This window comes from Laccaria bicolor, genomic scaffold (assembly GCF_000143565.1).
Source record: "Laccaria bicolor S238N-H82 LACBIscaffold_25 genomic scaffold, whole genome shotgun sequence".
Classification (NCBI taxonomy): Eukaryota; Fungi; Basidiomycota; class Agaricomycetes; order Agaricales; family Hydnangiaceae; genus Laccaria; species Laccaria bicolor.
The window spans coordinates 127,127-141,914 of NW_001889896.1; the positions used below are offsets into that span (position 1 = coordinate 127,127).

Sequence of the window (14,788 nt, forward strand, 5' to 3'; positions counted from 1 at the left end):
CCGTACGTAATTCATTGCTTAACATCTAGGTCCTAAAATTAACACTCTTTGAATAGTCTGCCACTGGCGTTGGGCAATGGCCAAGGGCTCATCCGTCTTCTTCAATTCAGTGGCAATCTTTCCAGCGAAAATCCCAAAGTATTCCACTCGGTCATCATGTAGATAACATTACTCATTATTACTTGACAGAAACTACAACTATCATGGTGGAATGATCTAGTCAAGGAATATTTTACCCCCAAGGCTGTGATGAAGCTTACATTGTGGAAGGACAATGAAAAAGCAGAGGCGAAACCTTTTGGTAAGTAATCTTGTAATATCTGACGCATTCATCAATGACAGATGAGTCTTGCCAGAAATTGGCGTCCCCATCCTGCCCCGATTCTTTTTGGTGACTACACAATCTGGCGTGAAGTCAATGACTTTATCATTGGATGGCGCGCGAGAACGGATATACAGCCAGGGACACGCTGTCGTGGAATGTGTTACTGCAGTTTGGACCTATAAGTATAGCAATGGGTATACGGTAACATTGCGAGGACCTTTGACAGCTCATGTTGTCATTGCATCAACCCAGTCGTCGTCATCGCAACTTACGGCGGCGCAAGCTTCATATCAATTAAAATTCGACCATTTCCAGTTCGACGCAAACCACCACGACAAATCCATTGCTCTAGATTCTATCGTGGGCCAGCGGCAATTTGAAGCTCCAAAGATCCGGCATGTTGTGAGCCCCACCCCGGGCGGCAGCAGTATGCAACAACAACAGCGCGAAGAGGACAAAAAATGGGAGGAACCACGAGTAGTCATCGAGCACGGGTTTCTTCCAGGTGAACCTGTAAACGCGTTCGGGATACCGCAGGCCACCATGCGATGTCTAGAGGTCAGAGATTGTGCCGTACTTTTCCAAATGAGCCAAAATTGAAATGACCGTTCGCATCAGTTAGCAGAGAGTGTAGGCGCCATGGGGGATCTGATGAATTTTTCGAATGAGAACCAACTTGGTCCTTTAGGTAAGGAATACTTATGGTAATCAAAGATCTCCACTAACGATGTATTTTTGCACCAGAGGCGCTCAGCAAATTTGCCTCTAAGCTTCGGGAAACGTATCCCATTCCTCCTTTCCCCTTGGTGAACGGTTTGGCTTATGGCGGCGTCATGCCCCATCCCTTCCAACCCTTCCCCGCCCCCGTCAATGGTGGTACCACGACATTGTACTCCAGTGCGCCTCCCTCCATCACAAACCCAACGTCCGCCGCACAACCTTCTCCACAAATGAATTCGCCCCAAAATACATCATCATCATCCACCGCCAACTCACCACAAAAACAGCACAAGACAATACCGCCGCCTGCGCAAACATCGGGGACGGCTTCGTCGCCTGCCGTGTCATCCGGGGCGACGATGAACACCCCTGCTCTGTCCAGCGCTTCGTTGAAGCGAAAACAAGCAGACGCGTCGTCGCCAGCACCCGCTGCTCCCGATCCACCTTCGAAGCGAGCCACTCGGAAAAGAGGACGGACAACGACAGGTCCCGGATAATTTCCTCTTCGTCCTCGTGTTTTTCTTTCATTTGAATCTGCCATATCTTGCTTTCTGGTTTGAGTTTCGCTAATTTTTTCGTGTGCTCTTAGATTGTACCTTACGTTATCTACATGGATCTCTTGCTGGAGACAATATGTTTTATCATTGAGCTATTTATCTCCCCCCCTTGTAACTTGTATCGCACAGAACATCTTCCCAACCACAATGCAATCATTGCCACTCGGAGATTTCAAGTGCGAGCCCGGGAGTGTCAACCGCCCACCTAAGCTCCGACCTTTCTGCGAATGTACAAGTATATCTGGGGTGATGGCTGACAGAATTACTTATAATGGGCGCTTCTTCCTTATCTCTTCTCATGCTACTGTCATCACTGCATCTATTCCTTGTCCGCTGCGTCCAAAGATATCAAAAACGACCCACCAAAGCGTCTCATTCGGGAGAACCGTCCCGTGATAACATGTAACAGTTGATGGCTTACTGAACATATCTTTGCAAAGAAATATGAGAGAATAAGATGAAATAAGGTATACACATATCGTAAGGCATTACTATATCTTCTCTAAGCCCCCCTCCCGAGAGTCTTGCTTGCTTGCGCATCCGTCAGAAAATGTCATGCGCAAAGTCACATTGATCTCCGTATTTGCATCTGTTAATTTCGGAGGTAACAATCAGTCTCCGTCTCAATTGACATTTTTTGGGGAGTTCAAATGCTCGCCTTCCTGCTGCAAAGAAACTGCATGGTTTTCTTTTACTGTGTCTATATCCACCATCATCAATTCGTCCCCGACCACGGCCACGACCTCGACCTCGCCCTCTGCCTTCCGAAGACCATCGGCTTTGATCGGTATCATCATAGCCTTGTCCAAATTCGGCCGAGAAGTGATTGGGAGTTGATGAAGGCCACATCTGATCGCTATTGCCGTATGCGGCCTGTTGTCCATATTGAGCTTGGAGAAGAGCCGGATTGGCCAACTGTTGGAGAAGGTGTTGCAATTGTTCTTGCGGTAGAGACTGTACTGCAGCTATAGTAGCACTAGGATCAAGTCCAACTGCGGTCAAGTCCACGCCAGGTGCGTTGAAGGATGCACCACTCAGTGCAGGGTCCATGTGGCCTCCCGCAAGTTGCCCAACGAGATCAGCTACAGACGCCACAACAGACGCGGGCTCACCACTCCAGAAGACGGCATCAACTTCTGGGCCCACAGTCATTGTCTTGACGTCCTTGTCGACCTCTTCTTCTGTTATTGTATTTGTAGGCTCAGCTGGTGAATCAGGGATGTGCGCAGGCGACATATAGAGAGCACCGAGTGCCGTCTGCTCTCTCTGTTCCTGCGTGACCTTTTCCTCGCTTGACTCTCCTCGTGGCCGAAGATCAATGTCAATTGGGATTTCGACGGCTGTGAGGGCAATGAGTCATCAGCGTCCATTTCCTTTACACAAAGACATGATTTGCTTACTTATAAGTTCCGTCCAATCAACCGTTTCTTCAAAGAGATGTGCATGCAAAGCAGCACCTTCTCCTCGGTCCAGATCGCGGAGACTGTGCGACACATGTACACCCTGAAATGAAGAGAAAAAACAAGCGAAAAAAACATCAATGTACAGTACGAAAAGCATAAATAAGGAAGGGTGCTGACATCTACGGGATCGTCATCATAGATAGCCTTTTCAATGAGACGTACAGATTCAAGTTGAGAATCAGGAGCCCAGGTCACCGACTTCCTCTTCTTACCATTCTTGGTAACACCAGTTTGGGGTGGCGTACCCGCAGATCCAGGTGGTGTCGACACTGCGGGAGACTCCTTCCGCTTCGTCATCGATTTCAGAATATCCTGAAATGGGTCGATGGCGGAAGGTTGCGCTACGTTCACATCTTCCCTTTTCGCCGGCACTTGTGCTGGTGCTTTTTTGAAGGAAGGAAGCTTTGCCTTTGGCTTCGGCGCTGAGAAAAAAGACGAGTCGGCTTTGGCGTCCTTGACTGTAGGGACGACTGATGGTTTCGCCTCCTTTTTCACTACCACAGGCTTGGTTGAGGACGCTGTACCAACCGCAGATTTTTTGAGAGGAGGAGGCTTTGAAAGAGGATCGTTCAGCTTGCGCTTCTTCAATTTGGAGTCTGTTTGTAGAAGCTTCAGCTTAGCTTTCGTAAAAACAAACTGACGTGACCTACCCTCTATTGTATTACTATCGGGAGGCTTGGATCCCTCTTCGACACTCGAAACCATCTGACGCCATCTTCGCTCGAGGTTGGAAGCCATATCCTTGATCGCTGCAAATTTGCAAGGCGACGGAGAAACACAGAAAGGCAGTTAGATACATGTATATTTGTAGTACGACGCTCATGTTTTCAGACAGGAAACGCCTGTCAAAGTAACATAAAACTGGATGGTTTGTCTCAAGCTCATAATGGCGAGCTGCATGTGGGATTGGTACGTCCCAGCCATTGCTGGCCAACAGACAGAAAATAAGTAAAATCAGCTCACCTGGAGACGGGGCATCTTTGACCAGTCTCACGACAATCTTGCCGAGCTTAGATGCCTTCAGAGAGTTTATCGTAAGGGGCAATCGATCGATGATCTAATATGGCAAGAAAAGAATGAGACGTATGTCACGCATCAAAGACACAGGATGGCTTACATGTAGCAAGGGCATAATAGTCTCTATCATCGCATCCTCGTCACTTTTCGCAGCGGCTTTCAGCCATTCCCGCGTTACGTCGATCGCCAGGCTGTTTTCACACCAAGCACGAAAGTAGTGATTGCCAGCGCCATCTCTAATTTTGGTCAGTATTTCCAATCGGATTGCTGCGTCTAACTCTTGGGATCCAAAATCAGCTATTCGCTCTACCAGTGTATTCACAGCCTGAGCCCCAGTAAATGCGGATGACTGCAGGAGGGGCCGAATTGAGTTTTGAAACTGTTGTTTCCGTTCTTCAGGAGTCGGACCTTGCGGAGCAGAAGGTGGCGTGGGGGCAGCTACAGGTGGTGTATAAAAGGAACTTGGAGGTAGGGCATTCGTAGATGAGTGGAGGGCGTGGGGAGACAATGTGCCTTGTGATGCTGATGATTGTTGTTGACGATAATAATGAGATGTGTATGGATTGATATGCTGGGGGAAAGAAGGGTATTGCGTTCTTTGTGCTTGTTGTGATGCTTGTTGATTATAAGTTGATGCTTGAGAGAACTGCTGCTGCATGCCGTTGGATCCAGAACCATTCATGGAGGTCAAAGTCGTCAAAGCTGGGCTAGATAGGACTTCTATCAGACAAAAGACGCTTAGGAAAGACAAAAACGTGCTCAATAATCATTTGTTGTGAAGGTGGAGAGTGTTGCTGTTGCTGGTGACTCTGCTGTTGCTGAGGTTGAGTTTGTTGCAGGTTTTGCTGTTGTGAAGACGATGCTGTTGCTGAGCTTGTGGTCGCCCCGTTGAGTGTCGAATAATTTGACACTGGAACAGGATTCGAGGTCGACCAAGGCGCACCGTACGCCATGGTCTGGAAGGGCATGAAGTAATTAGGTTGATATTGGGCATAAAAAGCCTGGGGGGATGCAGACAAGAGAGCGGAAGCGGAGCTCGGACCTGTTGAAAAAGGATCGGTGATCAGTGTCGTAAGATAAGAAGACAACACGACGCGGGTGCGTGTGCGGCACAGCAGACGGTCGACGTCGGTACTCACCCGCCATATCTCCTAGAGTCGTGAAATCGCCCAAATCTATTCCTGAGGAGGGAGAAGTTGGAGAGCCGGCAGAAGCGACACTGCCTGTTTGGGGAATGGACATGGAACGGTCCTTTGTCCAGTCATCAAGGGTGGTCGATGACGAGGCTCTCGGTTCATGCTGGACGTGCTGGGACGATTCTGGCATGATCTGTGAAGACTGGAGCCACTGGGGATACATATCCATCGCGTCTCTCTTTTTTTTTTAATCTTCGGGCTCAGCGAAGGTAGGCAACTATAAAACGGGCTTATAGAAGGCAAAAAGGGCGAATCTGGAACAAAACCACACTTCTCCGCTCGCTACGGTGAGTGTCTTTGAGGACAGCGTGACCGACGTGGGCAACGATGACAGAGTTACCCTGAAGTTTACCTGCTGCGTCGTTGGTCAGAATGCTTCCTCTGGCACCAAGAAGTAACCCAACATTTAATCACCGCTTCAAACTCCGATTTTATCTCACGGATCCTGAGACATTTGTAAAGGTCAAGGCAAAGTCCACAAAAAGTCAACAGAAAAAGTCAACAAGAAACAAAACGAAACAAACTTTGTTGAAAGTCTCAACAAGTCAAACTTTCCACCAAACGCCATTCAAATGTCAACCACCGATATCGCACAGCTGGAACAGCAGAGAAAAGAGGTTCGTACTCGTAAAAATACGCGTATTCGTTGCTCATCACGCGTCTCAGCTCGCCGCTAGCTTCAATGATATCGCTACCGTGCTGAAGCGCAGCTCCGAACTAGCAGCGTCTTTTGCAGAGAGTATCCTCGGCAGCGACGCGTTTGAGGTGCTCCAACATTTGCAACAAAGTATTTATTTTCTTTTTCTCCACCGCTCTGACCCAGTTTGACTCGTTCCTTCCAGGTGCGGACCCTGCTCCCACTAAAGGGAAACGCAAGGCCGCCGTTACAGAGGACGAACCTCTCGACGGAACCAAGAAGAGGAAGCGCATCATTAAACCCAAGGATCCCAACGCGCCAAAACGTCCTGCATCGTCCTATATCTTGTACCAGAACAATGTCCGGAAGGAACTCAAAGAGCAACACCCAGAAATGAATAACGCGGACCTCTTGACCATGATATCTGAACAATGGAAGAACATGACAACCGAAGAAAAAGATGTAAGACGCGTTGTGCAACTCCATCTCATCTAATATCTCCATTAGAAATACAACCAAGAGAACAAAGTTCTGACGCAACAATACTCAGAGGAAAAAAAGGCTTACGATAACCGTACTCCAGAAGAAGTCCAGGCTGCTAAAGCCGCTGCTGAAGTCGCGCTTGCCGTTCGTACTTGTACATTTTTATCCTCTCCCCCCGCCTGAAACACGTGCCCAGACGAAAAAAGAAAAGAAACCAAGAGCACCCCGGACCACCAAACCAGCAGCAGCGGCAGTAGCTCCTGCAGTCGTGCCCACTCCGGCTCGTCCACCACCTGTTGTGGAAGCATCACACAGCTCTGGGTCGGAAGACTCCTCGGATGAATCAGACGATGAAGAACCACACCCGATTGCGCACCTCCCCGTAAGCAGCGACTCGAGCGATGAAGAGTCATCGGAGCCTACCCCAAAAAAGAGAAGAGGCGCATCCGCTCAACCCCGACCTACCGCTTCCAAACCCAAAAAGAGCTCAAAAGTCTGATAATGCTCGTGACGGATATATAGTGTGACAAGGACAGTGGACCGGTGAAAGTGGTTTGGCTACGATCTGACAGTATTTGCCTCCAATCATTCTTCTTCGCTATTCTAGTTTTACTTAATTCTCCCCTCCCACATATTAATTAGGTTGTTTTTTGCATCTACTCTTGACTGGTGTCACTGTATTTTTGGACACCGTAATCGTAATTTTGGCTTCTGCATGACGATTTTCTAAGTTTTTCCAACCGGCAAAAGATCTCGAATTCTCATCTCTTTCCTTCTTCTGCCACGTCGATGACCACAGCTCTATACGACTCACAGAGAAACCCGGATGACTACTAGCTTCCTCCTGGCTGGATTACACAATTCAACTTAAGGTAATTTCTGTTCCCACTGTTCGTTCGAACAAACGCTCATCACATCCTTTCAGTTCTCAACTGCTAAGTTGATCTCTGGATAGCTGCCAACATCAACTGGTTGCGAGAAGGAACTTCCAAGATTAGCTGACCTCGGGCACGTGGAGCGCCTGTTCTCAAATCATAGTGCAAGGGAACAGCTTGAAGTTGATATTATTGTGTGAGTGAGAATAACTTTGTGTCGCCAACCTCGCTGATCTTTCACTGTCACTAGTGCATCCCCTCTGTCAGATAGTTCCCATCCTTCCAGCGTTCATAACCGTGTATAAAATGGTGAGTTATTTTCCACACATCAACTGTCTCTGCGTCACCTAATCTCCACAATGATCGTGCCAAATTAGACACACTCTACGACCTAAAAACGATTCAATCAACTCAACTTCCATCGTAAGATACAAGTCAGATAGACCTGGTTGCTTTTGAGTTGACCGGCGATTGTGCGAGGGGTTCCACCCTCGAACGTAAAACTTCCGAAGAAGTGCTGTATCATCAGATCCACCGCAACAAATCATCACCAGGGTGAGTGACTCGTTTTCAGTGAGATTTATCGATGACTTGCTTCTTCAAATTCTTGTCATCCAACCAGGGAGAGCCCCTTGTCGAAATTGCGACGCAATACTTGACCAATAAAGTGGTTACCGCGCTCAAGCCCATGAAGGCTGAGGCGTCTCAAGAACTTTTCGACCTGTTTAATAACAACGACTCAGTGATCAAAGGCACCACTGGCACCCTGTTGGTCCTTTTATGGCTTTTTTACGCGAGGCGGCTTGTCGAATTGAATTTCTCGAACGGATGAGACGAGGAGACGAGGCCTGAAGATTCAGCTACCACTTGAAGATACGACATTTAGAGTCAACAAACAAGAATGAATGGCTCAATGTAGACCTTCCTGGCCTCCCCTCCTCTCTCGATAACTGGACATTCAAGAAATCGAGACCTGTGTGTTCTCTTCGGCTGACTCGGTTAACCCGGTCACTGAAGCCACTTTCGACTCGTTCTACTATATGATGCCAACAAGCCACACTGATTCAACTCACACAAGCGATACTAAGTACTCAAGCAATTCAAAGCGGCGAAGGGTGGTGACGGAATCACGGAGTGAATTTGACTTGCTTGTTCCCACAGGGATGACTTAGTGAAGGAAAAGTATCACCTTGTGCTATAAGTGTTGACCTAACCTTGTTCACACTTTCCCTACTACTGTAGTTTTGGCAATGACTACTTTTTAGCCAGGCCTCTCCACATTTACGAGTTGAGAGTAGCTTTACCAGATTCACCGCACTCCGGCTTGTCTGTTCGCTCGCTTTCACCGCTCGCCTTCACCGCTCGCCTTCCCCCCACCCACCCACGACACCCTCCTCGCCGTAATCGTAAGTCCGTCGGATCCTGGCTTCCGGATGAGGATGACGCCGATTGGATAAGGCTGCGTGATGCTATACAGCCAAAATTAAGCCAAAGGATGTCTAAGTCACTGATAAAGGATCGCCAACGCTCGCTCCTCTCCTTCCTCAACCACATCCGACATGTCTACACCTCCCCCATATGAATCACAGAGAAACCCAGATACCCGCCAGCTCCCTCCTGGTTGGGTCTCGCAATTCGATTCAAAGTGAGTTCTGTTTTCTAATGGATCAAACGAACGCTCATCAGCTCCTGTCAGTTACAAGACTTGGTACGCTGTATTCCGTATAAGTTCCATAGCTGGTTCATTTCCTCACGTTTTTCCAGGTTCTACGTAAATACCAATGCCAGTCCACCAGTAACAAGCTGGGTGCACCCACTCGGCGCAGCGCCACCACCTGGTCCACCGCCCGCTCCTCATTCCCCTCCTGCAGGCCCTCCCCCTCCCACGAACACAGGGTATAACCAGGGCAGTGGCGGGCAGGGATATGGGTACAGTAACCCCCAAGGCGGATATTCTCCTAGTTACGGTGGTGGTGGAAACAACTTCCCTCAGCAGCAACAACCACCATACAATAGATACGATGGCGGATCCTCTCCACAAAACTGGCAGCAGCCACCACAGCAGGCGCAACAGGGCGGAAAGGGCATGATGGGTTCGTTAATTAGTCGCTTTCCAGCATACGTCATCTCATTAAGCAACCCTTACCTTACCTTATCAGGTGGTTTGCTTGGCGGCCTTCTTGGTAAACACGGCAGCAGTGGGGGCTCGTATGGTGGTGGTGGCTACCAACAACAACCGCAGGTGGTATACGCCCAGCAGCAGAAGCCGCCCAAGAAATCTGGGTTCGGTATGGGAGGGATGCTCGCTGCCGGTAAGCCATTCACTCTCATCAGCTTAGATTCCTACCCTGACATGGTCATATTTCTAGGCGGCGTTGGTCTTCTCGGAGGTGCACTGCTCGAGAATGCATGGGAGAACCACGAAGAGCGGGAGCGGGATGATGCGTTCCTCGAGGGTGAAGCATACGCCAATGGTGGTCTGTTGTCAACTCTCATTCCCTGACTTCTGACCGTTTACTGATGACACTTGTAGATGATGGAGGCTTCTTCGATGACGCAGGAGGAGACTGGTGATCATTTGAGATTTGCTGGTGCATCGTCTAGCAGCTGCCCTTGTTCGTTGTAATACCACTCCATCTCTTTATATATATATTACTCAAAGGTTCCGACAATCTCACTTCAATGTTCAATCTCACTTCTGTAGTGGACAAGGCTGGGTGGTATTATACAGAGAATATTATATACAAATGCTGTGCCAATGTCAAGATTCTTCCCAATATTTACATGTAAGTTAGAGTGCTACAAAAAAATTACTCCAGGATGAAGCAAATCAAATACACACACAGGTCCTAGGGCTATGTGGCTGCTGGTTTGAATTTCGATTTAGGTTTTGATGCAGGTTTTGGTGTCACGGCAGGCATCGAAGGGGCTTGAAAGGCGAACCGCGAAGCAAGTGCAGGTGGGTCAAACACTTTCACAGCGGATCTAGGCCATCGATCAGTCACCGAAGTGAAGCGTTGTCATACCACTCACTTGGGAGCCGCACCAACCCTGTGTTGTACGCAGAGGTTCAAAAACTGTGAGCCGTACTTGTCAAACTGCTCATCGGCATAACGCTTCGCTGCATCCTCGTTCGCAAAGTACTCTTTCACGGTCTCAACAACGTTTTGTCGGAAGGAAGCATAATCTTGATAGGATTTTTTTCAGAAATATGCAGAGATCATGCCAAGTAAGTAATCACCTGAAGGAACGATAGTGCTCAAGATTCCGAGCACCTCATCATCGAAGACATCGTCGTCCTTCTTAAGGTGGTTCTGCCTCTTAATCTGCAGCCGAGTTAGATGACAAAATCAAGGGTTATAGATGCAACTAGGTGGGCTCACGTCATCACGGAGTGCCAACATCTTATCATATAGGGTCGACGGAACATCTTCAACCGGTGTATTACCGATCTCTTCCGGACGACTGCGCGACGCAGGTTTCGATCGAGCTTGTGCACGGGTAGCTATTCGGGAGGATCCAGCAGCGGGAGAGCCCTTCATGGCAGCGTCGCCATCAGAAGCATACGGTGAATCGTCATCGTAAATTTCGATAGGATCGTCAACGACTTCTCGGAGCTTTCCTTTGGTTTTCTTTGCCGGACCTTTGCTCGAAGGAGCTTGCTTTTTGGGCACTCGTCCAGATTTATCAGCTTTGGGTTGGTAGTTGACAATCAGCTCTGAAACACGATCAAGCATTTTGGCCTCTGGCCCAATCTAAAGTCATCTGTTAATCAGTCATAAAGAAGACGCAATTTGAAGCGTAATGAACCTGCAGGTACGCTGTGTGAAAGCCTCTAGCATTCATTACGGAATAGTCCGAGAGAATTTCGAGATACTGGAGGCGATTCAAGATCAACTCAAGCAGTTCGGACGGCATGTCCTTTGCCAAGCCGTAGCCAGGCAACTGGTCCAGTTGCTTGCTCCTATTCTCCTTGGTGTTGGCACCCCGGAGAACTGATGCTAGCTGAGCCATGGTCATTGTTGCGCGAGTGTCATTGACCACCTGCACTAGCTTAACGATTTTTTTGGCCGTGTCGAGAACGTCTTCAGCAACCCTTCCCTCCGCAGCCTCACAGTTATCGCAACCTTGGTGACAAAGTCGTTTGTCGAACTTCTCGTCGAAATACTGCAGAACTTGGACACGCCGGCAATCCGTCGTATTTTCGCAATACCGGAAGACGGCTTTCGCGGCCTCCTCTTGACGTTTGATTGATTCCTCCGTGGCGTTTTCGTCTTTGCGGATCATGTTACAGAAAGCTTTGTAGTCCTGAAAACTTGAGTCTTGATGATCATAATAGGACATCAAGCACAAATTTGAGGAAAAACTAGACTTGAAGTACTCACAAAGGACACAGTCTGCAGGCAATCCATCACGACCAGCCCTGCCTGTCTCTTGGTAGTACCTTGAGTGAGAATAGGTTAGTTATGCAGGAGCCAACAAACATCATTATAGCTACCCCGACAAGGACTTGGGCAGATCATGGTGAATAACGAATCGAACTGTACAAGCAGTCAGAAATCCTCCAAGAACGCATGAGCATGTTCCTACCGTCAGCTTTGTCAATGCCCATCCCAAACGCGATCTGTTTGTGACGGTATCAGCAAATCAACTCCATATGTGGAGGCGTCGATGCATACTGTAGCAATGATAATGAAAACCTTGTCAGTCCGCCATGCATCTAGAATCGAGTCCTTTTCTTGAGTTGCAAGACCAGCATGGAAATGTGTGGCCTTGAGTCCTTTATTTTGGAGAGTTTCAGCGAGCTCCTCGCACTTTTTCTTCGCTCGGCAGTAGATGACCCCTGATTTGCCAGGATGTTTTGAGTTGATAAAATTGACAATGTCGTCGACATAATGCCCCTTCTTGCTTTTGATCACGTATTTTAGATTCGGGCGGTTGAACGACTGAGTGAAGCTAGCGTGGTCGTGCAAGTGGAGTTGTGTAATGATATCGTCTACCGTTACTTTGTTCGCAGTGGCGGTCAAAGCCATGATAGGAACGTTTGGATATAGATTTCGAAGCATGCCCAATTTTTGATACTTTGAAAGAACAAATATAAATGGGACCATTTGAAAAACTAAATGGAGAACGTACCGCTTCTCTGAAGTCTTGCCCCCAAGTTGATATGCAATGCGCTTCGTCTACCACGAAGCGTGCGATCATCCCCTGTTTATATAGTGATGTGAAGACGCCTTGCGCATACTGATTATCATGCAGCTTCTCTGGTGTCACATACAATATCTTGACAGTGCCATTGAACAAGCTCGCACGATCCAGAGGAACTTCTTGATTGCACAGAGCAGCTTCGACGCCTCTTTGTGATAACGCATGGACCTGGTCTTTCATCAAAGCGAGCAGAGGTGAAACAACAATGGTAACACCGTTGGTGCAAACAGCAGGCAATTGATAACACAGACTCTTGCCACCACCCGTAGGCATAAGAACGAATACGTCTCTGCCCTCCATTGCAGCAATGATCGCCTCAAGTTGGTTTGTTCGGAAGTTCCGAAGACCAAAGGTATCACGAAGCTGGCGTTTGAGTTCTGGGTAATGCCGTGACGACGTCAATGCGGAAGGCACTTTTCTTTCCTTTAATGCTTCATCAGGTATTGTTGGTGCGATTGAAAGTTGGGGTTGACTTTGTCGACCGTTGAGTTCCACCATATCATCATAGATGTCAGGCATGCCAGCCCACAGCATTTCGTCGTCGCTGTGCTCATCGACATCAATGACTGTTTTAGGAGAGGCTGAAAGACTGTCTTGAAACGCTGTCGGTTGCGAGGGAATTTTCTTGATGGAAGACGTCGAGGATTCGGGGAAGACTATTGTAGAGTTGTTTGCCGTCGAGTTCACCAAAGTCATTGAAGATGACGCCGTAGAAACCATCGTAACGTCGCAAGTGAGAGCCGTGGTTGAACAGGGAAGAGCCCGACCAGTCGCTTTACGCCCTTGAGCAGATGTAATAGCGGCTATGCGATCGTCCAGCACCTGTCTGGAAAAAGGTCAACGAAAATTAAAAGTGGAAACAAAATCTTACTTGATGCTTTCCAAGACTGTAATGTCTTTGGTTTTGTCTACACCACTGTGATACTGGACGATTTGTTCCATATTTGAGCGACTAAGAGTGTGGCAATGAAGGAGACATGCAGTGAGCTCCTCGGCAGATTTCTATGTTGTATAAGATGGTGGGGCACGAAGTCAACAAGGGTCGACTTACCGAATCCAATTTTTCGCGTATGTCGGATGATTTGGGTGGTTCCGGCGAAGCCTCTCTAGTAAGAGGAAAGTCACGATCTAGCTTGGCAAAAGGATTTCGTTCTGGGTCCAGAGTCATTTTTAACCAGGGTTCGTCATCTTCAGCACGAGCTTTCCCTTTCCCCTTATCCTTAGCTGTCCGACTGACTTGAGGAATATTTTCTTTACCAGCAGCGACTGACTTCCTGGGCTTCTTGAAAACCTGAGGGGATGAATCTGAAGCGAATGCTGGATCAGAAGACGTCCTTTTGATACTACTGCGGGGCGACGAAGGATTTGAGTCGGAAATGTAAACGACTTCACGCTTTTGAGCGGGTGCAGGTGTGGCATGAGATGCATCCGCATGAAACCGAAACCCAGGAGTATGAAATTGAGGCAAGCCGTTCGTTTGCGTTTTGCGGGCTGGTTGAAATTGTCAACTTCGTTGATGATGAGATATGCATCATCACTACCTGTAGGATTGGCAGCCGCTGGAGCTGACTTAAACCCCTAATAATCCTTAATCTGGCTTTCTCGAATCAATTAAAGCAACTTGAAGTACCTTGGGTGGGGCGGAAACTGATGATGAAAGAGGCGGTGGGAACGTATTGGTAGGAATACGACGCAGAACATCTGCAAGGTTATTCTTTACCGCAGACGTCGGTGCATCACGCGTTATTCGGTTTTTAGGTTGTTCTGAGGCCATTTGAGGAGCCCAAGGACATCTGGGCGTCGTAGACAACGGTGGAGACCTTTAGCTCTTGAGGCACAAACTGTGTATCACGCGTGTGACAATGACAACGTGACAGCCGCGTCAATCACGTGAATTTATGCGCGCGCCTCGAAGTTGAAGTCAACTTGAAGTTCAACTTCAAGAGCAAGTTGGTGCCAGTGAGCAAGAGTCTTCAGAAGCTTCAGAATCAAATTCGGTCATGTCAAGACTTAAGGTTTGCCTTGGGTTTGCCAAATGGTGTTAAACTTGAAATGATCACTTAGTGCACCTCTTTTGAGTCTTCTCTTTGTTTAATGACTCGAGATCAATTGCAGCTTGGGTCCAATAATCGACGATTTCTTCACAATAATGCACCAGGAAAGCCAGTGATATTGAGCTCAGAACTGTGGCAGCGTAGTCGAGTTCAAGGGGTCTACGCTTGCAGCTAGCAGCACGCCATGCAGCCACGGGCATAGTATAGTGTCATTCAAGGGCGTATGCTGAGAAGGGATGCAAAAAGGGCTTAT

At 48.1% G+C, this 14,788-nt stretch overlaps 3 protein-coding genes across 3 annotated transcripts in view; 2 read left to right on the forward strand and 1 right to left on the reverse strand.

The window, feature by feature from the left end:
• Positions 1-1,770, forward strand: part of LACBIDRAFT_294912 (uncharacterized protein) — a gene marked incomplete at its 5' end in the record, with an annotated part of 3,212 nt that extends 1,442 nt beyond the window's left edge. The window contains 5 exons of the mRNA XM_001884235.1: positions 57-138; positions 190-301; positions 357-883; positions 944-1,013; positions 1,070-1,770. Coding sequence (XP_001884270.1) covers positions 57-138; positions 190-301; positions 357-883; positions 944-1,013; positions 1,070-1,542 — 1,264 coding nt within the window. The 3' untranslated portion in view covers positions 1,543-1,770. The remainder of the gene's footprint in view (positions 1-56; positions 139-189; positions 302-356; positions 884-943; positions 1,014-1,069) is intronic.
• A 241-nt stretch (positions 1,771-2,011) lies between these two features.
• LACBIDRAFT_294913 (uncharacterized protein) lies at positions 2,012-5,408 on the reverse strand (the record flags this gene model as incomplete). Its single annotated transcript, XM_001884362.1, has 9 exons — positions 2,012-2,191; positions 2,261-2,942; positions 3,003-3,105; positions 3,228-3,661; positions 3,716-3,814; positions 4,029-4,122; positions 4,183-4,789; positions 4,812-5,124; positions 5,222-5,408. The coding sequence occupies 9 exons, from the start codon at positions 5,406-5,408 to the stop codon at positions 2,146-2,148; spliced, it is 2,565 nt and encodes an 854-aa protein (XP_001884397.1). The 3' UTR covers positions 2,012-2,145.
• Positions 5,409-5,650: 242 nt separating this feature from the next.
• On the forward strand, positions 5,651-9,408 carry LACBIDRAFT_294914 (uncharacterized protein; the record flags this gene model as incomplete). Its single annotated transcript, XM_001884236.1, has 16 exons — positions 5,651-5,672; positions 5,741-5,895; positions 5,945-6,065; positions 6,121-6,377; positions 6,423-6,542; positions 6,595-6,780; positions 6,921-6,969; positions 7,041-7,096; positions 7,354-7,469; positions 7,651-7,696; positions 7,896-8,041; positions 8,543-8,679; positions 8,790-8,918; positions 8,960-8,981; positions 9,038-9,240; positions 9,380-9,408. 16 exons carry the CDS (start codon positions 5,651-5,653, stop codon positions 9,406-9,408), a joined length of 1,794 nt encoding a protein of 597 aa, XP_001884271.1.
• Positions 9,409-14,788: the final 5,380 nt, after the last annotated feature.